At 37.1% G+C, this 24018-nt stretch overlaps 2 protein-coding genes and 1 pseudogene across 4 annotated transcripts; 1 reads left to right on the top strand and 2 right to left on the bottom strand.

The window, feature by feature from the left end:
* Positions 1-317: 317 nt before the first annotated feature.
* Positions 318-3752, bottom strand: LOC113304988 (annotated as a pseudogene).
* Positions 3753-9495: 5743 nt separating this feature from the next.
* Positions 9496-12546, bottom strand: LOC113304987 (protein DETOXIFICATION 45, chloroplastic-like). Its single transcript, XM_026554106.1, has 13 exons — positions 12230-12546; positions 12003-12145; positions 11763-11909; positions 11469-11644; positions 11242-11377; positions 11032-11128; positions 10821-10921; positions 10569-10732; positions 10410-10481; positions 10192-10308; positions 10000-10095; positions 9767-9888; positions 9496-9634 (listed from the first exon to the last, which is right to left on the bottom strand). The coding sequence occupies exons 1-13, from the start codon at positions 12544-12546 to the stop codon at positions 9562-9564; spliced, it is 1761 nt and encodes a 586-aa protein (XP_026409891.1). The 3' UTR covers positions 9496-9561.
* Positions 12547-19857: 7311 nt separating this feature from the next.
* LOC113304851 (lysosomal alpha-mannosidase-like) lies at positions 19858-23616 on the top strand. Of its 3 annotated transcripts, XR_003338449.1 has the most exons (9): positions 19858-21334; positions 21434-21470; positions 21597-21643; positions 21761-21828; positions 21933-22047; positions 22377-22463; positions 22705-22799; positions 22986-23112; positions 23273-23616. XR_003338449.1 is itself a non-coding variant. In XM_026553986.1 (8 exons), the coding sequence occupies exons 1-6, from the start codon at positions 20608-20610 to the stop codon at positions 22382-22384; spliced, it is 366 nt and encodes a 121-aa protein (XP_026409771.1). In that variant the 5' UTR covers positions 19858-20607; the 3' UTR covers positions 22385-22463; positions 22705-22799; positions 23273-23616. The 3 variants fall into 3 exon arrangements, 1 of the variants encoding a protein (XP_026409771.1); XM_026553986.1 differs by lacking the exons at positions 21597-21643; positions 22986-23112 and having other exon boundaries at positions 19858-20647; positions 21237-21334; XR_003338450.1 differs by lacking the exons at positions 21434-21470; positions 21597-21643.
* Positions 23617-24018: the final 402 nt, after the last annotated feature.

Raw genomic sequence — 24018 nt, 5'->3', positions numbered from 1 at the left:
TTCTGGTGGAATAATAATGATTCAAAAAAATAAAGATCTCTAATCCAAAGGCTTGGTCCAGCATATGCAAAGGTAGCTGACCACCTCATTAGATACTTGCTATAACTTAGAACTGTACAAATTCTGAGATCAAGTGGTCATCCAGCAAATAACAGAATCAAATGGAAAAAACCTACAGATACAAAACTTGAAACTCATGTATTATTATATCAGTGAAGTGTGTTCTTCATGTGAAAAAAAAAACATCAAAGAATTCAAACAAAATTTGAGGAGGGAAATAAGAAAGGAGGAAAAACTGCATGTCGCCTCTTGACAGGTTGGTCTTCATGTCCTACTCCACCTCGTTTATGTGGCCTCCATAAGCTTCAAACGAGGGACAATATTCATCGACTGAAGTTCTTGGAATAAGAGTTTACAAGCATATGGCAGTTTCATCTTCGACATGTTTTCACTGTTTTTGCAAGAAGAACAGACACCAGTTTTGAGCTTACGGTTGTAATAGCCTAACAAACCACACGTAAAACCTGAACCTCAAATGGATCACTGGAGATCATTAAGCGTTCATAAATCAGCATACTAGCACCATATGCAATCAAACAATCACGTTCCATCTCTCCTACTCGTAACCCTCCATTACGGGCTTTCCCTTCTGTGGGTTGTCTAGTGAGCCTGACTTTAGGTCCTGAACCACGAGCATGCATCTTGTCTAACACCATGTGCTTTAGCTTCTGGTAGTATATTGGCCCCATGAATATATATGCTTGTAGAGGGGAACCAGTGATACCTGAGTACAGAAAATCTTTGCCGTTGTAGCTAAATCCCTTCTCCACAAGGGTTTTACTTATAGCTTCAACTGTGTCTGCAGTGCCACTAGGTTCCCCAAAGGCACTGCCATAATGGAATCTACCGCATGATACCCCAGCCTTTCCACCAAGAAGCTCGATCATCTTACCTATTGTCATTCGACTTGGAAATCCATGAGGATTCATAATCAAGTCAGGGAAAATGCCTCGTTCCGAGAAAGGAAAATCCTCCTGCCGAACGATGGTGCCACAAACACCTTTCTGCCCATGTCTACTGCTAAATTTGTCACCTAGCTCTGGTCTGCGGGTATGGCGAATTTGGAACTTCATGCATAGATTGTTGTTGATATCTGAAAAGAGTGCTACTCTGTCGATTACTTCTGTCTCACCTGGATTACCTTTGTGTGTCTGATAGGCCTTATTGAATCCGACATTCAGCGGATTATTAACAGGATTCTTGGTATTTTTTGGGACTTCTTTGCTGACATAGAACTCACCTGGCCTAATTATTTCCCCAGGAAGTGCCACCCATCCTTGTCTAGTACCCTCATCTTCTTATCTTTAAGAACGCCTTTATCTGTAACAGGAACTAATATCCTATCTTGTGTGCTATTATCATACCTCTGCATTATTGCAGCGCACTTTTTCAGTACGATGCACCGGCCAAAACCCCGGTCAAGAGATGATTTGTTCATGACAATAGCATCCTCAATGTCATAACCACTATAACTCATAACAGCAACTGTTGCATTCTGCCCAGCTCCAAGCTTATCGTACCCAACCAGTTCAATTGTTTTTGTCGTCAACAGTGGTCTTTGAGGATACACTAAAAGGTAAAGGAGTGAGTCCATTCGAGATGGTTGTAAGCAATATTTCCCATCGCTTGTTTTCCCATTGCACATTGATATGTATTTCTTGGTGACTGATTGTGGTGAGCATATGGAATTAACCCAGCGCAAACACCCAAGATCGTCAAAGGCTCAATTTCTAGATGAGTGATTTCTTCTTTAGGTTCTCCTTCATATAAACCAATCAACACATTGTTCTGTTCATTAACATCAAGATATTCGATTAGTCCATCACGTACGAAGTCACTGAATGTTCGCACTCCATCCCACAACTCCTGCATATGGTGTTCTTTAATCCTGGATATTCCCTTGTCAGCAATAACAAGTGGACGACATACACGACCTCCATCTGACGCGATGTAAACACAATGTTGCTTCTCATTCACATATACACTGATGAACTCCCCAATTTTTCCTGCTCTACGCAATTTTCTCATGTAAGTTGCAAAACGTTGTGGTTTCCTGTGCTTGCCAAGAATAATCCCATTAAATATGACCAGAAAGGAATTTGGCAAGTGAATCTCTTCAGCTGAGAGCTGTTCCAAGCTTTCCACACCTAAACTGTGGCACAAAGAAATTATAGGACCCTCTTCTTCATCAGTTGTAACATGAGTCATCAGGGCCAAATTCTTAACCAACCCGCAAGCTTCTCCTTCAGGAGTATCACATGGGCAAAGCATACCCCACTGGCTTGGTTGCAATGCTCTTGGTACACTCACTTTTCTAGACTTCTCAAATTGTGGTTTAACTCTTGTCATTTGTCCCACAGCCGCAATGAAGGAAAGCCGAGCTTGAACTTGTGTCATTCCTGTCTTGTGCATCCTGAAACGTTTTAAATCCCAGTTACCAGTAGAGAGTGCCCTTTTCAACCCCTGGGTGATGCTATTTCCCGTTATATAAGAGTCAGGGCTCCTCGCTGAACCTTTTTTTGATTCCACATCCATTCGCTTCTTAGCCTCGTCATTCATTGTCTTAAACAAATCCTCAAAAAGCAAAGATATCAACTGCCCAGAAAGCTCCAACCGCTTGTTCCCCACATAATCCTTGTCATCTATAGCAGCTTTATTCAAATTCGCATCCATCATGCGTCTCACCATCACAGCAGCATATATATATTTCGGACGGAAGTTCATTCATGAACAGGCACATTAGCAATAAAAACATCACGTAGAATACTCAGCCCTCTTCCTTCTTGGCTCGCATTCGAAAACGCATACTTCTTGACCGAATTATCAAGATACTCCAGAGCCTGTTTCTGACTATACACATTCGCGGTCGCACATTCCTGAATGGACGCCAACAGCATGTTAGCATATCTAGGATCTCTACCAACCATCTGAACCACCTCTTGATCACTCTCTATACCCATAGCCTTCATAACAACCATAATAGGCACCTTCTTAGAAAACTGATTTAATAGCAAATAAATCTTATCTTTGTCCATAAGAATCACAGTCTTACTCTTAATCTTCTCAGTACTACTAGTTACAGATGCTACTAAATTCCCTTTCACAGTATCAATAATAATTCGATTATTCGAAAGCTGTTCTTGAATCAAAATAACTTTCTCAGTTACCTTAACGACAAAATAACCACCAGGGTCAAGTGGACACTCACCGAGTCTCGCAAGCTCCTCTTCGTCCTTCCCGTTCAACACGCAGCGGCAGCTACGCAGCATAACAGGCATTCGTCCAATAACAATATTTTTTCTTTCAATTGGTTCTATCCTACCATTGATTCTCCTTCTGACCACTGCAGACACTGTAATTGGAGCAGCATAAGTCATGTCCCATAATCGACATTCTTGAGGAATTAGGTTTCTCCTTGCAGTATCAATATCGATCGAAGGTTCTCCGATTTCAACATTAGTGTACCGTAGGCCGATTTCAGGATCATTATCAGATTGAATCACAGCATTGGCACGAACGATTTTTTTGATTCCAATATTAACAAAGTAATTGTAAGAATCTAAATGTTGCTTAACTAAACCTCTCACCTTGAGAAATTCAGGAACCAGTGGGAATTTGTCCACAGCTTTTTTTATTGGAGCAGCGAGAAATTGCTTGTCAGTGGCACCAAAATCTTCTTCGAGGCTTCCCATTGTGTTCTTGATGAATAACCAGAAAAAATATCTCCGGGGAAAAGGGGAAATCTCAAAATCCTAAAAAAGAAGTTCGGTGATCGGAGAAGAAACTAGACAGAGGCGGAGCTACCAATGTGGTTGCTATATATAAAGGGTAAAGAAACACTAAAAAGGAAAGTATTAGGGGGTTAGAGCGTCCACAGTGGTACAATCAAAACCAAAGATCAAAGACCAAAACAAACGATCAAATTTGACTTTAGTCTGTAGTGTCACGTTAAGGCAGTGGAGTATATTTAGTCGGGCGGATGTATAATCCACGCCTGCATGTGGAGCGTTGGTATAATCTTCGTTTGGGCCGGGCGGAGATATAGTTAACGCTGGTTGTGGGGCGTTGATAAAGAATACGCTTGTTATGGGGCGTACATATATTTCACGCTCGGAGAAGGGGCGTTTGTATAATCTACGCCTGGTGTGGCGAACGTATAATCAATGCCTGAATGAAGCGTTGGTATAATCAACGCCTGTTTTGAGGCGGACGTATAATCAACGCCTGTTTCAGGCGTACGTATAATCAACGCCTGACGTGGGGCGAACGTATAATCAACGCCTGTTTTGATGCGTAAGTATAATCAACGCCTGTTTGAGGCGAACGTATAATCAACGCCTGACGTGGGGCGTACGTATAATCAACGCCTCCTCTTCTCTCAGGCGTACGTATAATCAACGCTTGGTTTGCAGGCGTACGTATAGTGTTGGACTTCTATTAACACACGTATCTAGCACGTGTGGCATTAAAGCCCGACCAATCTCTAACCACCACGTATAGCCCACGTGTTCACTTTCCCTTTACCCTAATCTTCTCCGTCTTCTTCTTTTCTTTTCTACCTCCTCTTTGTTTCTTTGTTTCTACCGCCCACAAACACAGCTTCTTAACAAAAACATCACAGTGACGAGCGGTAAAAGAAAAGAAAAAACCAAGATACTTGATGAACCCGGGTTACAAAAGAGGTATGTTTTTTTTTCTTAATCTCTTTTGTTTTATCCATATTGTTGTATAATTTATTTAGGGTTTTATTTGTTAAAATTAGTTTATCTAAAATTTGGTTTTAACGAACAAATATGAATATGAAATTGGTTAAATTTAATTGGGTATGTGTGTTTTATGTTTTTATAGAGATTAATATGTATGTGAAAAAAACCATATTTGATGATTATGTAAATTTGGTTAAATTTTTTTTTAAAATAGTTAGAGCTTAAAAAAATTTGAGATTAATATTTGTGGGTATGTGTGTTTTATGTTTTTATAGAGATTAATATGTATGTGAAAAAATTGGGTATGTGTGTTTTATGTTTTTATAGAGATTAATATTTATTAGAGCTTCCACAGTGGTTGTAAAAATTTATTTGTGGGTATTGTAAAAATTTGATTTGTGGGTATTGTAAATTTTTATTTGATTTATAATCTATTCACTAAAATTTATTAGAGCTTCCACAGTGGTATTGTAAAAATTTGATTTATTATTTTTGGGTATTGTAAAAATCCGTGGTTATGTAGATTATGTGGGAAATAGTTCTCACCCTTCAACTGTTTCAATCAACCTATTTCAATTGAGAGCTTCCTTTTATTGTTTTTCTTCATGTTGTCTGTTGGTAATTAATTTTAGTGAATATGGTTATCAATAATTGTAGTTATGTAAATTATTGGATTAATTTTAAATTATTGTAAATTATTGGATTAATTATTGGTTTTCTGCATGTTGTATGTGAATATGGTTACCAATAATTGAATTTGTATTGTTTTTTATTGAATTTTGAGGTGATTAATTTTAGTTATGTAAATTGTAGTTATGTAAATTTTGGGAGTTACATATGTAGAAGAGCTAATTGCGTGAGTATGGAATTGATTTTTTAGTGATTTTTATGGAATCTTGAAGTGATTAAATTGGGTTGTGGAATCTTGTAATGATTTTGGAAATGCATCGGTGACGATTTAATTTGTGTTTCTGGAATTATAGAATTTGGAATTGATATGGTTTGTGTTAAGGATTTATAGTATTTGGAATATAAATGGTGATGGACTAATAAAAATATTCGTTAATGAGGGTTGGTCTTTTAATAATGTAACTGCATCTATATTGTGTGTGCACAGATGTTGAACAAATTAACAGCGCGTTTCAATGGTCGCGTGAAGACGAACAAGAAACAAAAATTTGTAGCCGAAGAGGATTATAACTTAATCGCTACTGGTACAATTAAGGAGGTTGATATTCCCCGGTTAGGGAGGTTTCCTATACTGCAAGATGATAAACCGCACTCTACTACGGATATCACATTTACAGGGGAGCACAAATTGAAGTATCAACATCGTGGATCTTTGGCATCGGTAATTTATCACTATCAAACTATTTCACAACACTGTCCTAGAGCTAAATATATTATTGAAAAAGCGGGATGGCAAAATTTACTGGACATACAATGTAGCGAAACCAACCATTCAATGGTTGATTATATTGCTGAGCGGTTTTGGGATACAACAAACACTTTTCACTTCCCATTTGGTGAGATGGGATTCACCCCCCTAGATTGGCTCATGTTGACTGGACTGAGTATCGGTGATGGGCCTGATGTTCCTTATGATTCGGGGAAGTACCAATTTGAACATGTTCGTGAGCATATCTTTCCGGATATCCAAGATGTCACGCTCTGTCCAAAAGCACCGTCGTGGGTTTCAAATTCAATTACAATTAAATATTTAAGGTCATATTTCATCGAAGACAAGTTGGTTGCGGCTGAAAATGATAGCACCCTTGCTCATAGAGTAGCAATTGCCTTTTTCATGTATGTTTTGGGACATTTTTTCTTTTCTAATGCAAAGACTTATATTGATGCTGGATGGTTAGCTGCTTTTGAAAATCTTGATGTAGTATCCACGTATGTTGAACGGGGATTTGGTGTACTTCAACAACAATTTGGAATCATCAAACAACCTGCAAGAATGTGGAATCCAGATGTGCTTGCCTATATCATGAAAACTTGTATTATCTTACATAATATGATAGTCGAGGATGAGCGTCTACCCGGTGACTGGCCACATGTTTATGAACAACGTAGCAACGCAGCACCGGTTAATATATTAAGAGGCAATAGTGACGAGTTTTCCCAAATTAGAGCTCAGCAACGCCGACGTGCAATGCGTAACAAAGATGCACATATTCGCTTGCGTGATGACTTGATCGAATATATATGGGCATAATATGGGAATTAAAAATTGTCGTTTGTCATTTCCTTTCTATTATCTCTTTGTATGTAAACATCCTCAAGTTTTAATTAAGGTCGTATGTTTCAAAAAAGTAGAAATTTAATTCAAATCAACGGAAGTAAATTTAAAATCCAAAAATTACATAATAATAATGCTAATTGTTCAGATAATAAGAAATTTAAAACATAATAATACTAATAATACTACTAATCACTAAATAGGAGAAATAATTAAGGTTTGAACTATTCCGCCTTTGTGTTAAGATTGGTTTCTTTTATTCCGAACTATGTCCGCCCTGCGAAGTCGGAAGTACTCTTGTTGTACAGGTTCCATTTTTTTCAAGATCCATCATAATGATGCGAAATTCTTCGTCTTCAGCTTGCTTGGCTATTTTTGCCGCATGTTCAGCTTGTTTTGCTGCAAACTCTGCTGCTCTTTGTTCCATCTTGAATCTTGATTGTGCTTGGTAATGAGTATTGAAATTTTGTTGTTCTTTAATAATTATTCCCATCAATTCCTCTTGGATATTGGATTTCTCTCTCCCTGTTTTCTTCAATCTTTTTGCTGCTTTTTTCCCCATCTTACGAAGATATGTGTTCTCTATGTCTCCCCCATTTGTGTCGTTACCGGTCTCTCCTTGAGTTGTTGTTTGCGGTCCTTCATCATCTTCCTCGTTATTCTCATTTCTGTCCAAATCATTCGTCGTATCGAATACAAAAGTCGATCGTCGATTATATTTTATATTTTCTAACACAACTGGGTAGCACTCTTCGTGCTTAAATTTTTTCCCATCGTTGCATTCCTTGAACCTCTTGTTAACTTCTTCAAGCTGTTAATGTTTTTAAAAACACTTAAGTACATGGACGCTTATTAAATATTAGAAAACAATTGTTCGAAAAATCAAGAATGCTTACTTTCTTTTCAGGACCCCATCCAGTATGATATTCACCTTCAACTTCTGCCTCTTTTGCCGAAAATAACGCCACATCTTTACTTATTCCCTGATATCATTTTTGCCAAGAACTCCAAGACCGCTCTGGATTATTAGGTAAATGAAGTTCAATATCATCCTTGATACGAGTCCACAACGTCGCCTCTGATTGATCAGTTCCAACACTAGAATCTTGAGATATAGATAAATGAATTTTACACATTGTTACATCTTCAATTGTCGTAAAATTTGGACCTCGTGCTACTCTTGGTGCCATTGTAAGCGAATCCGTGAAAATTTTCCAACTGATTTGAAAGCAGAAACAATATTTCTTCTTATTGGTGTGGATAGTTTGAAGTATTTAGTCGTGGTAAAATGTCACAGGATCTCATGTGTATATATAGGTGTTTCTTCCGAAATTTTCAACGTTCCGAAATGTCTTCCAAACTTTCCAACGTTCCATTTTCTTCAACGTTCGAATTACCAACGGTATAAAAAAAATTTCAAAATCAATTTTGTCTAAGTATTTTTTTTTTTTAAACTCAAGCTTGGGGAGTTAACTATATAAACGCCTGGAGTGGGGCGTTAACTATATAAACGCCTGGCGTGGGGCGTTAATTATATCAACGCCTGTCTGGGGCATTAACTATATAAATGCCTGGAGTGGGGCGTTAATTATATCAACGCCTGTCTGGGGCGTTAACTATATAAACGCCTGGCGTTGGGCGTTAACTATATATACGCCTGGCGTGGGGCGTTAAGAATATCAACGCCTGGCTGGGGCGTTTGTATAATCTTCGTCTGAATGGGGCGTTAATTTTATGAACGCCTGACGTGGGGCGTAAACTTTAGCAACGTCCCAACGGGCGAACATTTTATCAACGCCTGAACCGGGCGTAACTTATATACACGCCTCTTTATGGGGCAGTGACTTTACGTATGTTTCACAACATGCGTAGATTATACACACGCCCGATGCCAAACGGTGATTATACCTCCGCTCCACTATATATAGTTTTGGTCTTGGTCCCAGACCAAATATGGTCTGGAATTTGGTTTTGGTCCAGATTTTAATCTTTACTCCGTCCCGTTGCGTCTCGTCCCTGGACCATAATTATAGGTTTGCTCGTCCACTGCAGTTGCTCTTAGGGCAGCAACCCTAACCCAAACTCATAGTAAACGGTAGAACTTAACTCAGTTTACATGTCGAGGGAACCCAGACTTATGAACTATCCAATTCTACACCATTTTAACAATGTGGGACTAAAATCCCAACAGTAATAAATTGCTTTCTTGTATTGGATTTTAGGTGATATTAACGTGTAGTTTGACAGAGGGGAAAACATGTTTTATCCATTTTTTTTTTTTGCTTGATCGGTAAAGAATTTGGTGCTGGAGAGTTTCAAACTCAGGTTAGCGGTGTTATCATCAAGTAACTTTACTATTGTAATTACAGTGACAACGTCGTATCTTATGTGCTTTTGGAGGGGATGTTTTTGTTTTTGCTTTTGAGTAACTCAATACCTCGAACAACTACAGAAACTCTCAAAGAATAGTGCTTATTAATAGAAGGAGACTAGGCATTTGCACATTTTTGCAGTGTATAAAGCTATGAATGGTTGATGAAAGCTACAACTCTAATTTACATTGACTTTAGTATTATGGAAGTCCTTGTGCAAGAACCACCATGGACCAGACTTGGACATAAATCTGCAAAGTAAAGAGCAACCATTTAGCTGTTTTGGGAAAAGGAAGCATGAGAATACAAAATTCTGAATGCGGATAACCTTGGATCTAGACGCCAAGGAAACACAAAACAACAGCAGTGTAATCTTAACTTACCTAGTAAAACCTGCCAGCATACGCAAACCCATGAAAAGGCTCAAACCCATCCAAACTCCGGAGAGACCATAAACAGAAGGAGCATAGAGCAAAAATGCAGAAGTTACAACTCCAATCAATATCTGCCAAACAAATCAAAGTTATACGAAGAATGCAGAACACAGCAAGGCCATGCATAAGACACCACAAAAACAATATCAGGGTTTAGCGCTACACATTAAGAGCATGTTTACCATAGAATGAGCTGCATATTGAAAATCCGAGACACCGAAATGGAGACCATCGCAAATGAAAGCTAAAGCGTTGAGCGGCTGACTGGCACAAACAAACTGTAAAAATTGTACCAAACGAACATCAGGAACACATGAAAAGCCAAGAGCTAAGAATTCGATCTAGCCTTAGTTAAGGGGAAGATTTGCACTTACCAGTATCCCAGATCGAGCGATTGCTAGGACTTCTGCGTCGTTGGTGGATAACAATGCAATTTTATCAAAAGATGCTCCCAGTATGATAGTTAAGGCAAGACCCATAACTAGTCCTGTCTGAAAGAACTTGTTACATCAGGGAACGGACTCAAACAAGCTAGTATTGAGACAACTAAAAGACGAACCCAGAGAGGTAGAACATAAAAGAAGAAGATTACCTTCAAAACGAGAAACGTTATTTCTTTCACTCGACCGAAGTCACCTTCTGAGTAGGAACTTGCAATCATAGCCTATCAGGTAACAGTGAAGACACTTATGAAAAACAAATAAATTCTTGGGACGAAATAAATTGGAGAACGATATCACCCACTGAATACCTGAGCTGATGAAGCAATGGCATCTGCAAGGAGAGATACTGCTAACCACACTTGGTAACATATTTGATGAGCTGCCATATGAATTGGTGCTTGACGAGCAGCCATGGATGCCCCCAGTATCACAGCCCCAAGCGAACCTACGGTCCTCCCAAAAAGAAAACCAACTGTTTAAAGAAAATGTCATCATATCCTAAAAAGAGAAGCTCGATTGAGCAATATTTGAAAATGCTACAGAGAAAAGCTTTCACTGACCAGATTTTGCGTAGCCAGCAAACTGCAGATTTTCCATCTTAAGTGGCAATAACACAACCCTCTTACTAATAAACCAGATCTTCAAAATGGCAACAATATACCTGAAATATTGCAGAAGTAACACGAAAGTACAACAAATTAAAAAGTTTCAAATCATTTCCATGTCGAATACGGTCATATAATTAGCGAAGTAAAATACGATAGGACATACTGAGATGAAACGTTGGCAATGATGGAACCAATTACACCCAGGCGAAACGTATATGTCAGCAATGGAAACAAGAATATAGCTATAGCATTGCCAACTCCTGCACATAGATCAAATATCAGTTGGAAGAAAAGGATGCATGGTATGTAAATTAATTAACCAAAGTATGTTGCATATAGCTCAAAAGTATTGATCACATCAAAAGACGCTTGCCTACACAGAACAATGGAGTCTTCGTATCCATAAAACCACGAAAGACGCCCTGTAGAGCTAGAGAAAGGACGGCTGCAGGGGCACCAATTGCCCTAAGTTTTATAAATCTTTCTGCTGGAATTCTCATAGATGAAGCCTGTTTGAGTACAACATCAGGTTTTAGATACACTCCTCCCCTCTAAACAAAAACTATTTTATTATAAAAAAAGGTACTCCTTGGAACTTACTGACGAAATGCCCATCATATTTAGAAAAGATCCGGCTCCAACATATAACGCTAGTGCCTCAAAGATACCGATTCCAACAGCTAATAGTATTGCAGTAGATACTGATGCTAATTGTTTTTTCTCAAGAACTTCAATCGGCCGTCTACTGTTTTTACTTTCTTTCTTGAAGACCCCATCTAAGTACCATCAAGTTAACATAATGTAAAGATACTGGTTTGCCAAGAATATCTTTTTCTAAACTTCACAGATACTTAACCAATCCTTGTGATAAATTCAAACTTTCAGTTAACTCACCTGAATCAGAGTACTCATTCATTGCATTTTTTGAGATGTCTTGGGCCACAAATGAAGTTGCAACACCAAGAAGAGGAATATTGAATAGCTTCGATATAACGTTGAAGATGGAGACAGAAACACCGGCAGCAGCCATCTCCAAAGGACCTATTGGAATAATTTGCGGAGACAGTTAGTCTAAATTTTATCTCTTAAGTATAGCTCAAAGAACCAAGCACAGTATAAGATAGGCCAAATTACCAAAACTACCAATATATGCTGTCTCCACCAGTTGTGCTAAGGGATCAAATGCTTGTCCTCCAATTGCAGGTAAAGAAAGAGCAAAGAGCTCTTGCACGACACTAAGACGATTTGATTTCCTTATCAAACTCTTCACAAACTTGCTGATAATCGAACAAAATAGTTATCACCTAATCAAAGAATAAATTGAGACAAAGTAGAGATACATAAACAAGATCAAGACTTACTAAGCTCCGTTATTAGAATCTTTTGGAGGAATGACACTGTCACTCTCTTCTATATGACTCAAATTCTCCTCCATAATATATCGACATACACTAGAGTCTGCTGAAACCTGATTTCTAACCACCGGAAAATTCCATTTTGTACATGGATTTAGCCGCAAGGAAAACAACCCTGTATCACGGCATAACATGGCTCTGCCACTGGAAACATCCACTTTCTTGAGACCATTTGCAGAGCTGCTTGCATTACTCGTATCCCCCAGAGAAACATAACGGTTTCGAATTCTACCAACACGAAAAGGTGTTGAAAGCATTGCCATCTCTTCCACTTGATATTGCTGCCACAACCGACACTAGCTTTAAATGGAAGATTCCAGCAGTACCAGTTGAAATGTACTTATGATAATAATTTGCTTAATTAAGAGTGCTTCCAAGAGCCTTCTGTACAGCTCTTTGATGGGTACAGTTTCGTTCTTTGTCTGCCAATAAGTGTTGACATTTTCTCAGAAACATACTGTTGGTGGTAGCGTGTTTGTCTCTTAATTTGTAGTTGTGCACCTCTGTTTATTGATGTCGACAGCTCTGCATATGTACCTTATCTATATTATTTTACCCTCAGACAACTTATGTGTTTAAAATATTTCTCAAATCAACTGACCGGTGTTAGATATAGAAGAATTCCTGGAGTACATGACTTTTTCCCTGGAGTCTACATGAGGAGTACATTCAAGAGTCTGACTTACTGTGGGGTAAGCTTTTCTTCAATGATTCTTAACAAACCACCCCCAAAACTCCACAAAACAGTAATGTGAGAGGAGATGGTGGGACCTACGGTCACGGGGTCAGGGAATTAGCAGGAGGTCTCATTAAAGGAGGAGCTGGGCCCACCAGCTGAGTCTAGATGGTTTTGGGGGAGTTCTAGGGTCTGTCTATTAGGAATTTTTGTTCTTTTTTATCTCTACTTGAGTGATTCATTTACATTGAGTGATTCATTTACATGAGACAAAAACAGGAAATGCACCAATAAAATAATAATAATAAAATTATTAAAAACTAGTTCATGTCATAGATGTCGTATAAGGAAGTCGTGGATCTTGGTTAATATTCCGAGCGTCCATTTTATATAAGGAGAATTTAAGATTTTTCTAGTCTCACTTTTATATAAACGGAGTTTAAGATTTTTCTAGTTTCATTAGATAGACAGAGTTCCTATTCCAAGGATAGTTTTTTCACATATACCCTTATTTAAAATGCATGGGTTCATATATTTTAATTAAATATTGGATGAGTTATATAGATATAGGAATAGGATTGCTTAATATTTTTATTGGGATACGATAAGGATAAATTAGGAAATTAGAGGGAAATTTATGAAAAGGAAAAATATTGGTCCTTTTTTAGGTGGTCCTAAGTCAGCTTAGTCCTTTGAGAAAACGCCTTTACTGTTTGGTCCGTAATTAAAAATATTAAATGGACCAAAGTATCCTTCCGTGTTAATTCCAACTTATTTTTTGTAGCACCTTATTCTGTCTGATGAACTATCAGGCATTTTATAGATTTGAGTTCATTATGTTTCATGAAAACTGTAAACTTCATTATATTCTATGAACTTCATTACACTTCATTAAATTCTACAAAACTTTCATTATTAAGAACAAAAAGTGAGAGTTCATTCGAAATAAAAACCTATATAAACCCGAAGAATGAAGTCCTGATAAAAACCTATATGAAACCAGAGTTCATTCTTCAAATGAACTCTTAATAAAAACCTATATGAAACTAGAGTTCATTCATTAAATGAACTCCTGATAAAAACCTATATAAACCAGAGTTCATTCGTCAAAATGAACTCTTGATAAAAACCTATATGAAACCGGAGTTCATTCGTGAAAATGAACTCCTGATAAAAACCTATATAAAGCAGAGTTCATTCGTCTAAATGAACTCCTGATAAAAACCTATATGAAACCAGAGTTCATTCATATAAATGAACTATATAAACTTATATAAACCAGAGTTCATTCGTCAAATGAACTCCTGATAAAATCCTATATAAACCAGGGTTCATTCGTCAAAATGAACTGCATCAGCATCATCATCTTCAGCAACAACAGATTAGAGTTCATTCTTCGTCATCTTCAACAGCAGCAGCAGTAATCAACTTCATCATAATCATCGTCTTCATCATCTCCAGCAGCAACAACAAAACACATAAATCTTCATCTTCTTCATCATCTTCATCGACTTCAACTGTAGTAACAACATCAAATCTTCATTAACAACAACAACATCAAATCGTCTTCACCATCTTCGTTTCAATCTTCATCTTCTTTGACAACAACAACAACAAAACTGAGTTTATCTTCATCATAAAACATCAGAAAAATAGAGTTCTTCATCTTCATCTTCAACACGAGCAGCAGCAGCAACAACATGAGTTGATTGTGGGGGTGCCATTGTTACAGCAGCAGGAAGAAATCAAAACAAATTAAAACACATCTAGAAAAAAAAAAGAAAAAAAAAGATTCAGATCTACTTTCACCTTTGAATCGCCATTGTTACACATCCAAATTTCATGGATTTTTTTATCGTCTTCTACAACAACAACATCTTCGTCATCTTCTTGAACTTCAACACCATCATCTTCATCAGAAATAAAAACAAGAAGAGAGAGTAGATCTGAATCTAGAGAGGAGAGAGAAAAGAAATATGAAAATGATTTCTTTAAGCTAATAAATCCTATAAATTTTTCTGAAAAGGTATTCCTTTCACTCCCAGATGAAAATTACATCATCCCGTGTGGGTATTGTACATCCTAGGACCAAACGATAATTTTTAGGACCAAACAAAAAAAATATATTTTGAAAAAGGACAAAACAGACAGTTGACCTGGTCAACAGTACTAAACTCTCTCTAATATATTACTCATAGGACTAAATGGTATTTCCTACTTTATGGAAACCATAATTTTACCAATTCTAAAATAAAACCCATTATCTGCCCATATAAATGGGATGAAGGGAGTAGATAGCTATCAATCAAAGCCATGTTGGGGGAAAAACCAACGATGGTAGCTAACTTTCATTATAGTCGGAAACAAAATTATGCCCATTAATTCTCGTACAGGAAGTGAGTCAATTTAAAAGCATACCTGGCAAGTCGGACTCAATTTAAAGCAGTCTGAAAATAAGTCAAACTTAAGATTGTGCATCAGGACCCAGATCTGGGACAATGCATCTGGACCCTTGAACATTCCTCTTTTTAGCCGCTACTAATCCCTACTTCAATCATTTCCCTCTCAACCAATAAGATTTTGCCACTTCATGTCCCAGATTTGGTCCTGATGTCCCGGCTGTGTGAGGGTCGATTTAAAAACAGACCTGACAAGTCAAATCTGCCCCGTTAAATTAAGCTTAAATGTAAGTGTATATATTTTAAATTTTTGTTAAAGGAAAAGCCAAAACATTTAGGAGGAACGCTGACTTTCTGTATTTGACCTTGACTCAGTAGGGTGCAAATATAAATTACACAACTCATCCCAAACCTTGATTCACTACTATCATCATAAGACAACAGTATTGATGGATCAATGACCAAAGATAATTGCAAGATACGCTTTCGAATCACTTTGTTTCTTCCTTGTAAAAGAACGAATTGTTAATTCAATCCCACGCTATTATGAAGTATCTTGTAGTCCAGTACAAAACATCAAACCAAGTTACGAGAGACATTTTTATCGGGACCACTCGCCACTATCTAGATTAACCGTTGTTTATAAAAACACACAAGCAATATAGTTTGTAAGTGATGAAACTAGTATGTTACAGTAGCTAGACCTCAATACACTTAAGGATTAACATTTGTAAACTTGCATCTAATTTTATTGGAGTACTGCATGTTTTGTCTCACGTATTAGTCATCATGATTATTACCTTAGCATAAATGATCAACTTTAATGATGAACTGATAATGCACGCCCAGTAGAAAGTACGTAGCTCACTCTGCCACCAATAACAGTGCTAATATTCAGATGACATATGATCTTATTGTTGGAAAAATGATTAACAAAAATACTTTTTAAAGATTTTAATTTAGTGTTTCTTTTATGAATGAAAACTTATTAGTCCCACATAGTGGAGTTTCCACTCTTAGTTGTTTTTAAGAGAGTATATAAGATTTTTAGTCCCACATAGGGGAGGAGCTCTTCTTAACTTGAGTTTGTCAATTATATAAACAAATTCACTTCTTTTGTAAAAGTATGGAAAAAAAGGGTTGCTCTATATTCTAGAGGGACCCCTATATGGTAAAGGGGTTTCTCTATATTTTAGAGAGACCCCCAAGGGGATTCTCTATATTTTAAGAGAGACCCCCAAGGGAAAATATTTTGTATTGCTTTCTTTAGCATTCGCGATTTTCCTTAATGTTTTTTCGGAGTTGCCAAGCTCAAGTTGAGCATCTACTACATATGCTAGTAGTAGGTGTATTAGGGTGTTTTATCCTGAAGATATCCGTCCTGTGAGGGCTATAGCATCACTCTTGAGTGTAGCCGGATGTTTTTTCGGAGTTGCCAAGCTCAAGTTGAGCATCTACTACATATGCTAGTAGTAGGTGTATTAGGGTGTTTTATCCTGGAGATATCCGTCCTGTGAGGGCTATAGCATCACTCTTGAGTGTAGCCGGATGCTAATGTCTTAAGGACAGCGTGTTGAACACGCGACTCACTCTGTTTTCCAAAGTTTTTCCCTGTTGCTGTTGCGGAGATATGGGGAGCTTGTTCGTTTCGTCAAAGCAATCACTTCCACTATAAATGAGCTAAGTATCAATAACTTTTTGCTTATTTGATTTTTCTTTGTTTTTGATTATTGCACCCAACACTTATTTCATGCGTACAACTACACATACACCTTATTTCGACCAAATGAACGGATTCGAGACAGTCCGTGTCATTTTGTATCTCCGAGATGCATCACTTAAACTCTATCAATGATGTCGATGCCGATTTTGTATCTCGGAGATGCATTGCTTAAACTCTATCAGTGATGCTGATGCCGATTTTGAATCTCCGAGATGCATCACTTAAACTTTATCAATCATGCCGATGCTGGCAAAGTAATAAACACGACTATATAATAAAGGTGCCGGTTCATTGATCATAATCCCCTATCCCTATGGATTCCGATGTTATAACAAGTTAAAATTTTAATTTTCCCAAAAATAAATTAAAAAGAAATCAGATTTCAGAGGTAATGTTGAAGCAATGGCAGCGTTAAAAGACTAAGAGGAAGAATTGAGGTCGGGGATGAGTTTTAATAGTAATTTACATTTGCACCCTAATTGAGTCAAGATCAAACACATTGGACCGAAAATCAGCTTTCCCCCAAATATTTTAGCTTTTCCTTTACCAAAAATCATATTTTAGCGCATATAGATGCCCTAAAGTGTAAAAAAATACAAACAACAACGAAAAAACTACAAGACCATACAGGAAGGAAAAAAAAGAATGACCACACTGGAAGTTTGGAAGACCACTATGTCTATAATCCTTGCCAAATTGGGGTATACCCAGATTAATTGGAGTATACCCAATTTTAAGTGGACTCTTTTTAAGGGTAAAGGAGGAGTCCTCATGGGTAAAGTTACAAATCTACTCTTTCCCGTTATAATTCTTATTATCCTAATCAGTTTTCATTTTTCATTTCATCTTCTTCTCCTCCACCTCTACCTTATCGAATTCTCCATCACCCACCATTGAAAACTCGTCGATTAATTCGTCGTAATCGTCGACTCGAAATTCCGATTAATATTCAAACATGGAGCCGCCACGGCTTAGGGCTAATCGTATGAAAGAAGCAAATAGAAAACGCAATGAGTATAACCCTGGAATTGCAAAATTAGTTCAACAAAAAGAGAAGAAAAAAGCAGTTGAAGAAGAAGAAATCAACGCCGTTGAAAAGGGAGAAATGTTGCGATTGAGAAAGTAAGGGCATACTTAAACTTACTCCAGTACTTCAATTTCATGTTTGCATGTCAAATTAGGTCAGGAAAATTGAATTTGTGAATTTGCAATTATTTAGCCGGCAAGGTGTTTGTTCCACGACCATTCTGACTTTTCATGTTTAGGGTTAGTCGGAAAGCTCTCAGGTTAAAGATCATGTTGGCTGTTTAGTATGTAACTGCTTTTACAAGGTCGACAAGTTATTCAACATAGGATCTTGTGGGTGATATATTTTTTTTTAGTCGGTGGGTTATAATTTTTTACTCTGCCGTCTGTATTTGAATAGTTTGTGTCTCTTGATGCCTTAAAGTTATAATATAGGAATGTATTTGAATGCCACCCTACCGGCTGTATGTTAGCCAGAATTGTTTGGATTAAAAACCCTGCCGATTAATGATGTGGAAAATCCTGTATCTACTGTGTTCATAGTTGTTATAAGGCGGAAGGTTATTTGAGTAAGACCCTGCAAACTATAGTTTATCCGGCATTTATTTTCGATATAGACCCTTCCGACCATTGTTCCGCCGGCTTGATTACATTTGTCGACCCTGCCGACTATTGAATTTTTTCTTAATTTTGTTGTTTAGGTTGGCAAAGGAAAAGAAGAAAAATGTTACTCTCCTTCAAGACCTCCTCGCTTTGGTGACAAACTCTTGACTGCAATACATCGAGGGTAATTAGTTGATCCAGGAATGCTAAAGATCTGTAAGCGGAATGATTCTCAACCACCACCGGAACAAAATGATTCAGATGAAACTCCATATGAAGACCAATCAATTCCATCTAGTAGAAGAGATGATGATGATGTTGAAAGAACCCCGGATGCTGGAGGAGGTAACAATGATGATGATGATGGTGATCAAGACATACCTGTTGGAGGAGGTAATGATGATGGTGATAACAATAATGATAAAGATAGAGAAGATGAAATTGTTGAAAAGGAAGAGGAAAAAAAAGAATGTGGAGAAGAAATAGATAATAATCAACAAACCCAAGCTGCACCTACAACTGAAACCGGAAAGAAGAAGAGGGTTATCACTAAACCAGTTGATTCCCACATGCCTCCCTCTCACTTGAAGGTTACACTGAAACCAGATGAGCCTCTACGGTGGACCCCAGAAGATGATAGAGATGTTCTTTTTGGATACAAAGACTCATGGGCATGTAAAATCCAAAATATTGTCGTAAGTAATCTCAATCCGTCGTTTTTTTATTATTTAAGTGTTATTATTTCTTTTCATTTTGTGTTTTTGGTATTTAGGATCACAAGCATGCCATCCGTGTCTTGAGGCGTCAAGCTTCATGTTCAGTGATTAAGAAATGGCCACTTGCACTACACCAAATTATGGGATTAGCAACTCATATTAGCAACAACTATGCAGTTGTTGCGAATTTTCAGTTGCTAGTTTTAGTTGCCAAAGATTCGCAACAGTTACGAAACTCGCAACTGTTTTCTTCAGTTGCGATTCGCAACTAAATCCACTTGTACGCATGCGGAAAACTAGTGTGGCCGCCTACACTTTGAAATTGACTCACTATTCAGCTCATTCAGATACTCGGACTCTGACTCGTTCTTCTTACCTCTATTATTATCGATCATTCATTCATTATCTTATCTACCTCATTCTCTCTTTCTGGTTCCCCTGTGAAACTCTTTCAGGTTCCCCATCTGAAACTCTAATGAAACCCTACCATTGAAGTTCATTATTCCTCTTTCTGCTACTACTAGCATCATTATCATAACCCCCCAAATCCTTTTCCCTCTTTTCTTTCGAATCCCTAGAAATATTTTTATGTCCGTAGATTCCCCAAACCCAAAACTAATGGCTGTCGTTGAATATTAGGTTCAATTCGAGTTTGAAATCGGCAGCAAAGTGGATGAATCATATGGAGTTTTGGATAGAAAATGAAAGCCAAGAATTGGGGTTATGTTCTGGTTCGATTTTGAAGAAGAGAGAAATGAGAAGGAGATGTTATGTTGGAATAATAGATGGGTGCCAAGAAATCAAGATAAGAAGATGACATCGGTGATGGAAGAGAAGAAATTGAAGATAGGGTTTGAGTTAAATCAACATGTAATTGAGGAATTGTGTTGATGATTATGAATTTGGTAGCATGATGGTGGTACGAGTTATGCGGAAAAGTTCTGATGCAAAAAGAGAAGAATACAACCTTGCTAGTGTTGAATTTATACATCACTGGAGGTGATTGAAGCATGAATGGTAGTTATAATGGGTTTAGGAGAATGGGTTTACCCAATTTTGAGTCCACAGTTAGGGTTACGGGGCTGTGAAGATGATGGAGTTCATCTGGAGTTAATAGGAGCAGAAAATTGGTGGTATCCGATGATGATGGTGATGTATGAAGCTGTTTATGGTGCTGATTGATGCTGATGGAGAAAGGTCATAGAAGAGTGCCAGTAATCTGTGAGTAGCCTACAAACATAATTGGACTTATTCTGGTAATCTATCCAATTTTTTTACTGTTCTCTCGCAACTTTATCAGCAAGTATTACATTTTAATTGAGTCTTTTGATTTTTTTTTATCTTCTTTGTCTTTAGCCATGAAAATTAGCTAGCTTTATTAGGATTTAAGGGTAGTTGAAGTTATTTTATTTAGAGTGATCCGGGTAGTTGATGTTACTTTATTTAGAATGAGAATTAGTTAGTTTTATTCGGATTTACGTACAGGTAGTACCTATGAAGATTGTGCTAGGTCCGCTTGTGCACGAAGTTCATCAACAATTCAGCTCCTGGATATATTACGTCTGTCGCGATATCATCTAGTTATGGGTAGACTATCTTAAACTTAGTAGAATTATCTGATGGTTTCACTACATTGCTCAGTTTACAATACTTTACAAAGATAAGGATTACGTAGAAGTTGAGTTCATGTGAGTCTCTTTGTACCTCTTATCATTTTATCACTCGAAAAACCAAGTTACATTATTGATCTATTCGAGTTAATGAATCCAGTTCTGATTAATACCTTTAATAAAGATTGGTCCGATACCAGCATATGATGGAAGGGAAGTCATTACACGAATGACAACCAGTATGGCTACAAGAAAGATGTTTTATACAGATTCTAATAGAAGAGATTTCCTACAACGGGTATATCTCTAATTCTCCAACGTAGATTGTATTGTTCTTTGCTTACCATATATTATTAAAGTTAATAATTGTACTCATGGTTATGTGCATTCTGTGAAGAACTTGGAGGGAGTGACTAAACTATCCCTACTTGAAGGTAAAGGACGTCCCAAGGACATATATAGCTTGGTCGTAGTTATTTTGCTCAAGATTGATTATAAAATGATTTAGCTAGATTTGGGTTGTTGAACATATTATCTTTGTACATTGTGACCCCTTGCAGATATGCTTGATGGTTACATACAGTCATACATCTATCATTTCAACAAGGTCATTTGTTTGGGAACTTCTTACGTTTCTGAATTCTGACCTTTATTGTTATCTAATTTTTTTTGTATGGATTTCATTTTCTTCTATTGATGTTTATTTTTATTGTTCGTGTGGCAGATAGCGCCAAAATGAAAAGAAGTGGAAACATGATATTTTTGATGACGAAGGCAAACCTCGAGTTTCAAGTATGGTCTAGGTTTGATATTATTATATGAAAATAAATAACCTTTCCCATATTTTTTGTTTGGTTTTCATTAATGATGGATTTGTTTATGGTTGGCGTTTCAAGATCTCCGAGTTGCTGCTAAAGACCTGCATCCAACATAAGAGTTTGAAGAAAACATATCAAAAGAGAAGGGGCCCTCTTGAAGGAGGTGTCCAGGATCTACGGGTAAAGGTGTCAGGTATAATACTGATCTACCAAAATCAAAGCCTAAAGAGAATGCTAAACCTGCTCGAAGAGGCTGCATGCATGCTTGATGTACTTACATTTTCTTAACTTACAGACCTTGTGTTGCTGAGATATTTATTTCAGTTTCTTGAAGATTTTAATATATGAACTTCTCCTTACCACTCTGTCAAATGACCTCCTTCATTTTTTTGATTCCACTAGAATTCTAAAACCTAATATGCATGCTTTCTTGAAGATGCCTTATTTTATGTATGCGTCATAAGTGAAATAGATTTATACCTGAGTTTTACTTACTCATTGCTATTGTTCTTCCTGCAATAGGTTCGTAATGCAAGCGTTTAGGGAAACATAAAACATGGAACTGAAGAAGAACGACGCCAATGGAACGAGTTAATTGCAAGTCTCAAGGTAAACTTCTTTCTTTTGTTCTTTAGGAGCAATTCAGCTGGTTGGATATTTTGTGTTGGAACCTTCCAACATGGAACTATTTGAAGTAATTCAGTTGATGGGCATTGGTATGACATATTAATTTTAATTAGCAGGCCTCAAGTCCTCAATGACAACTGTGTTACAAAAAAATCGAATTTGTTTACTTGTATTAATTCCTGTAGTTTCAAGGGGTCTCTAAATTTTATTTTTATTTTTGCAGTCGGATTATCCAAATTACACTCCACTTCTTTTTAAAATCATGGAGTGTTTCTTTCTGGAAGTATTAAGGAAGACAAGATCATATGCAATGAAGAGGTAACTTTTTGTTTAAAGAAGACTTGGAATTTTTGTAAAATGGCATGCTTGCCTCTAGAGCTGAATTTAGCCGACTAGGATTTTTCTCAAACACAATACTTATGTGTCCATGCTGTCATTACTACTTAATATTGTGTGCTACCCATCTTTCTGATCTTTGTTTTATCATGTTTTTAATATATTCAGGGTGTGATTTGATGTTTTGGTCTCTGAAAGTATGGCGTATTCGAGTTTTAAGTATTAAGTGGATTGGTGTGGATTTTTCTGTGTATATGCTTGCTAACTTAGTCACGAGGGTGTAATTGTTATTCATGTGGGTATACTCCCTGAAATGATCTGCCCGTACTTATTTTTCAAATTCTTAAGTCGCACCTTTACCATTTGACAAAATTCATGAACTGAAATACCTTGTTTTTGTTATATGCTATACTATTTAGATTGACTTTCTCTTTACATGTCATGTATTTTTACAGGTTAACCAGAAAGCTGTGTAATCTTTAACTGACCCTGAGGAGTACCCTACCTTGTTCGAGAAACATGAAAAGAAGGGAACACAGGAAGAAGAGGTTGTGGAGGTCGAAGATGATTCCAAAGATATGATAAATAAGTGCCACTACTTACAAGGTTGTTTATAAAGCAACAAGAAACTATATTTGTTTGAGCATGTAGGTAATGAATGATGTTGAGCTGCTCCAGGTCCCGTGCCTTTAAGATTTTATCTACTACTGCTATTACACTCAAACATTAGAACTGCAAAATTTGTATGTTTTAAAAACTTAGAAAATGTTTATATACTTGTCATTCTTTTGATACTAGGCACAAAATGCAGGTAACTTAAATTTTATTTCCAAATGAACTGGAGAAACTTAAATTTTATTTCCAAATGCAGGGGAATTGGTGGTTTGGTTTTTGACCGGTCAAAACCACTATGTTTTTGATGTTGCAAAAATTTCGCAACTGTTTTGTTGCGACCATCTCATTTCGCAACGGTTTCCAACAGTTGCGACTTTATGACGTTGCAATAGTTTGAAACTGTTGCTACCAAAATTTTGCAACGGCAATACAGCCGTTGCGGAAAATTACAACATCGACTATCATAACAGAGCATAACTGTTGCGACCCCACTTTGCAACTGTCATTTATCGTTTTTAACCACTAAATTTAGTGTGGTGTTGACAAGGAATGTGACGAGGTGCAAGTGATTGTCAAGAACTCCGGG

This window comes from Papaver somniferum, chromosome 8, assembly GCF_003573695.1.
Source record: "Papaver somniferum cultivar HN1 chromosome 8, ASM357369v1, whole genome shotgun sequence".
Lineage (NCBI taxonomy): Eukaryota > Viridiplantae > Streptophyta > Magnoliopsida > Ranunculales > Papaveraceae > Papaver > Papaver somniferum.
This window is presented reverse-complemented; position numbering and strand designations above follow the sequence as displayed.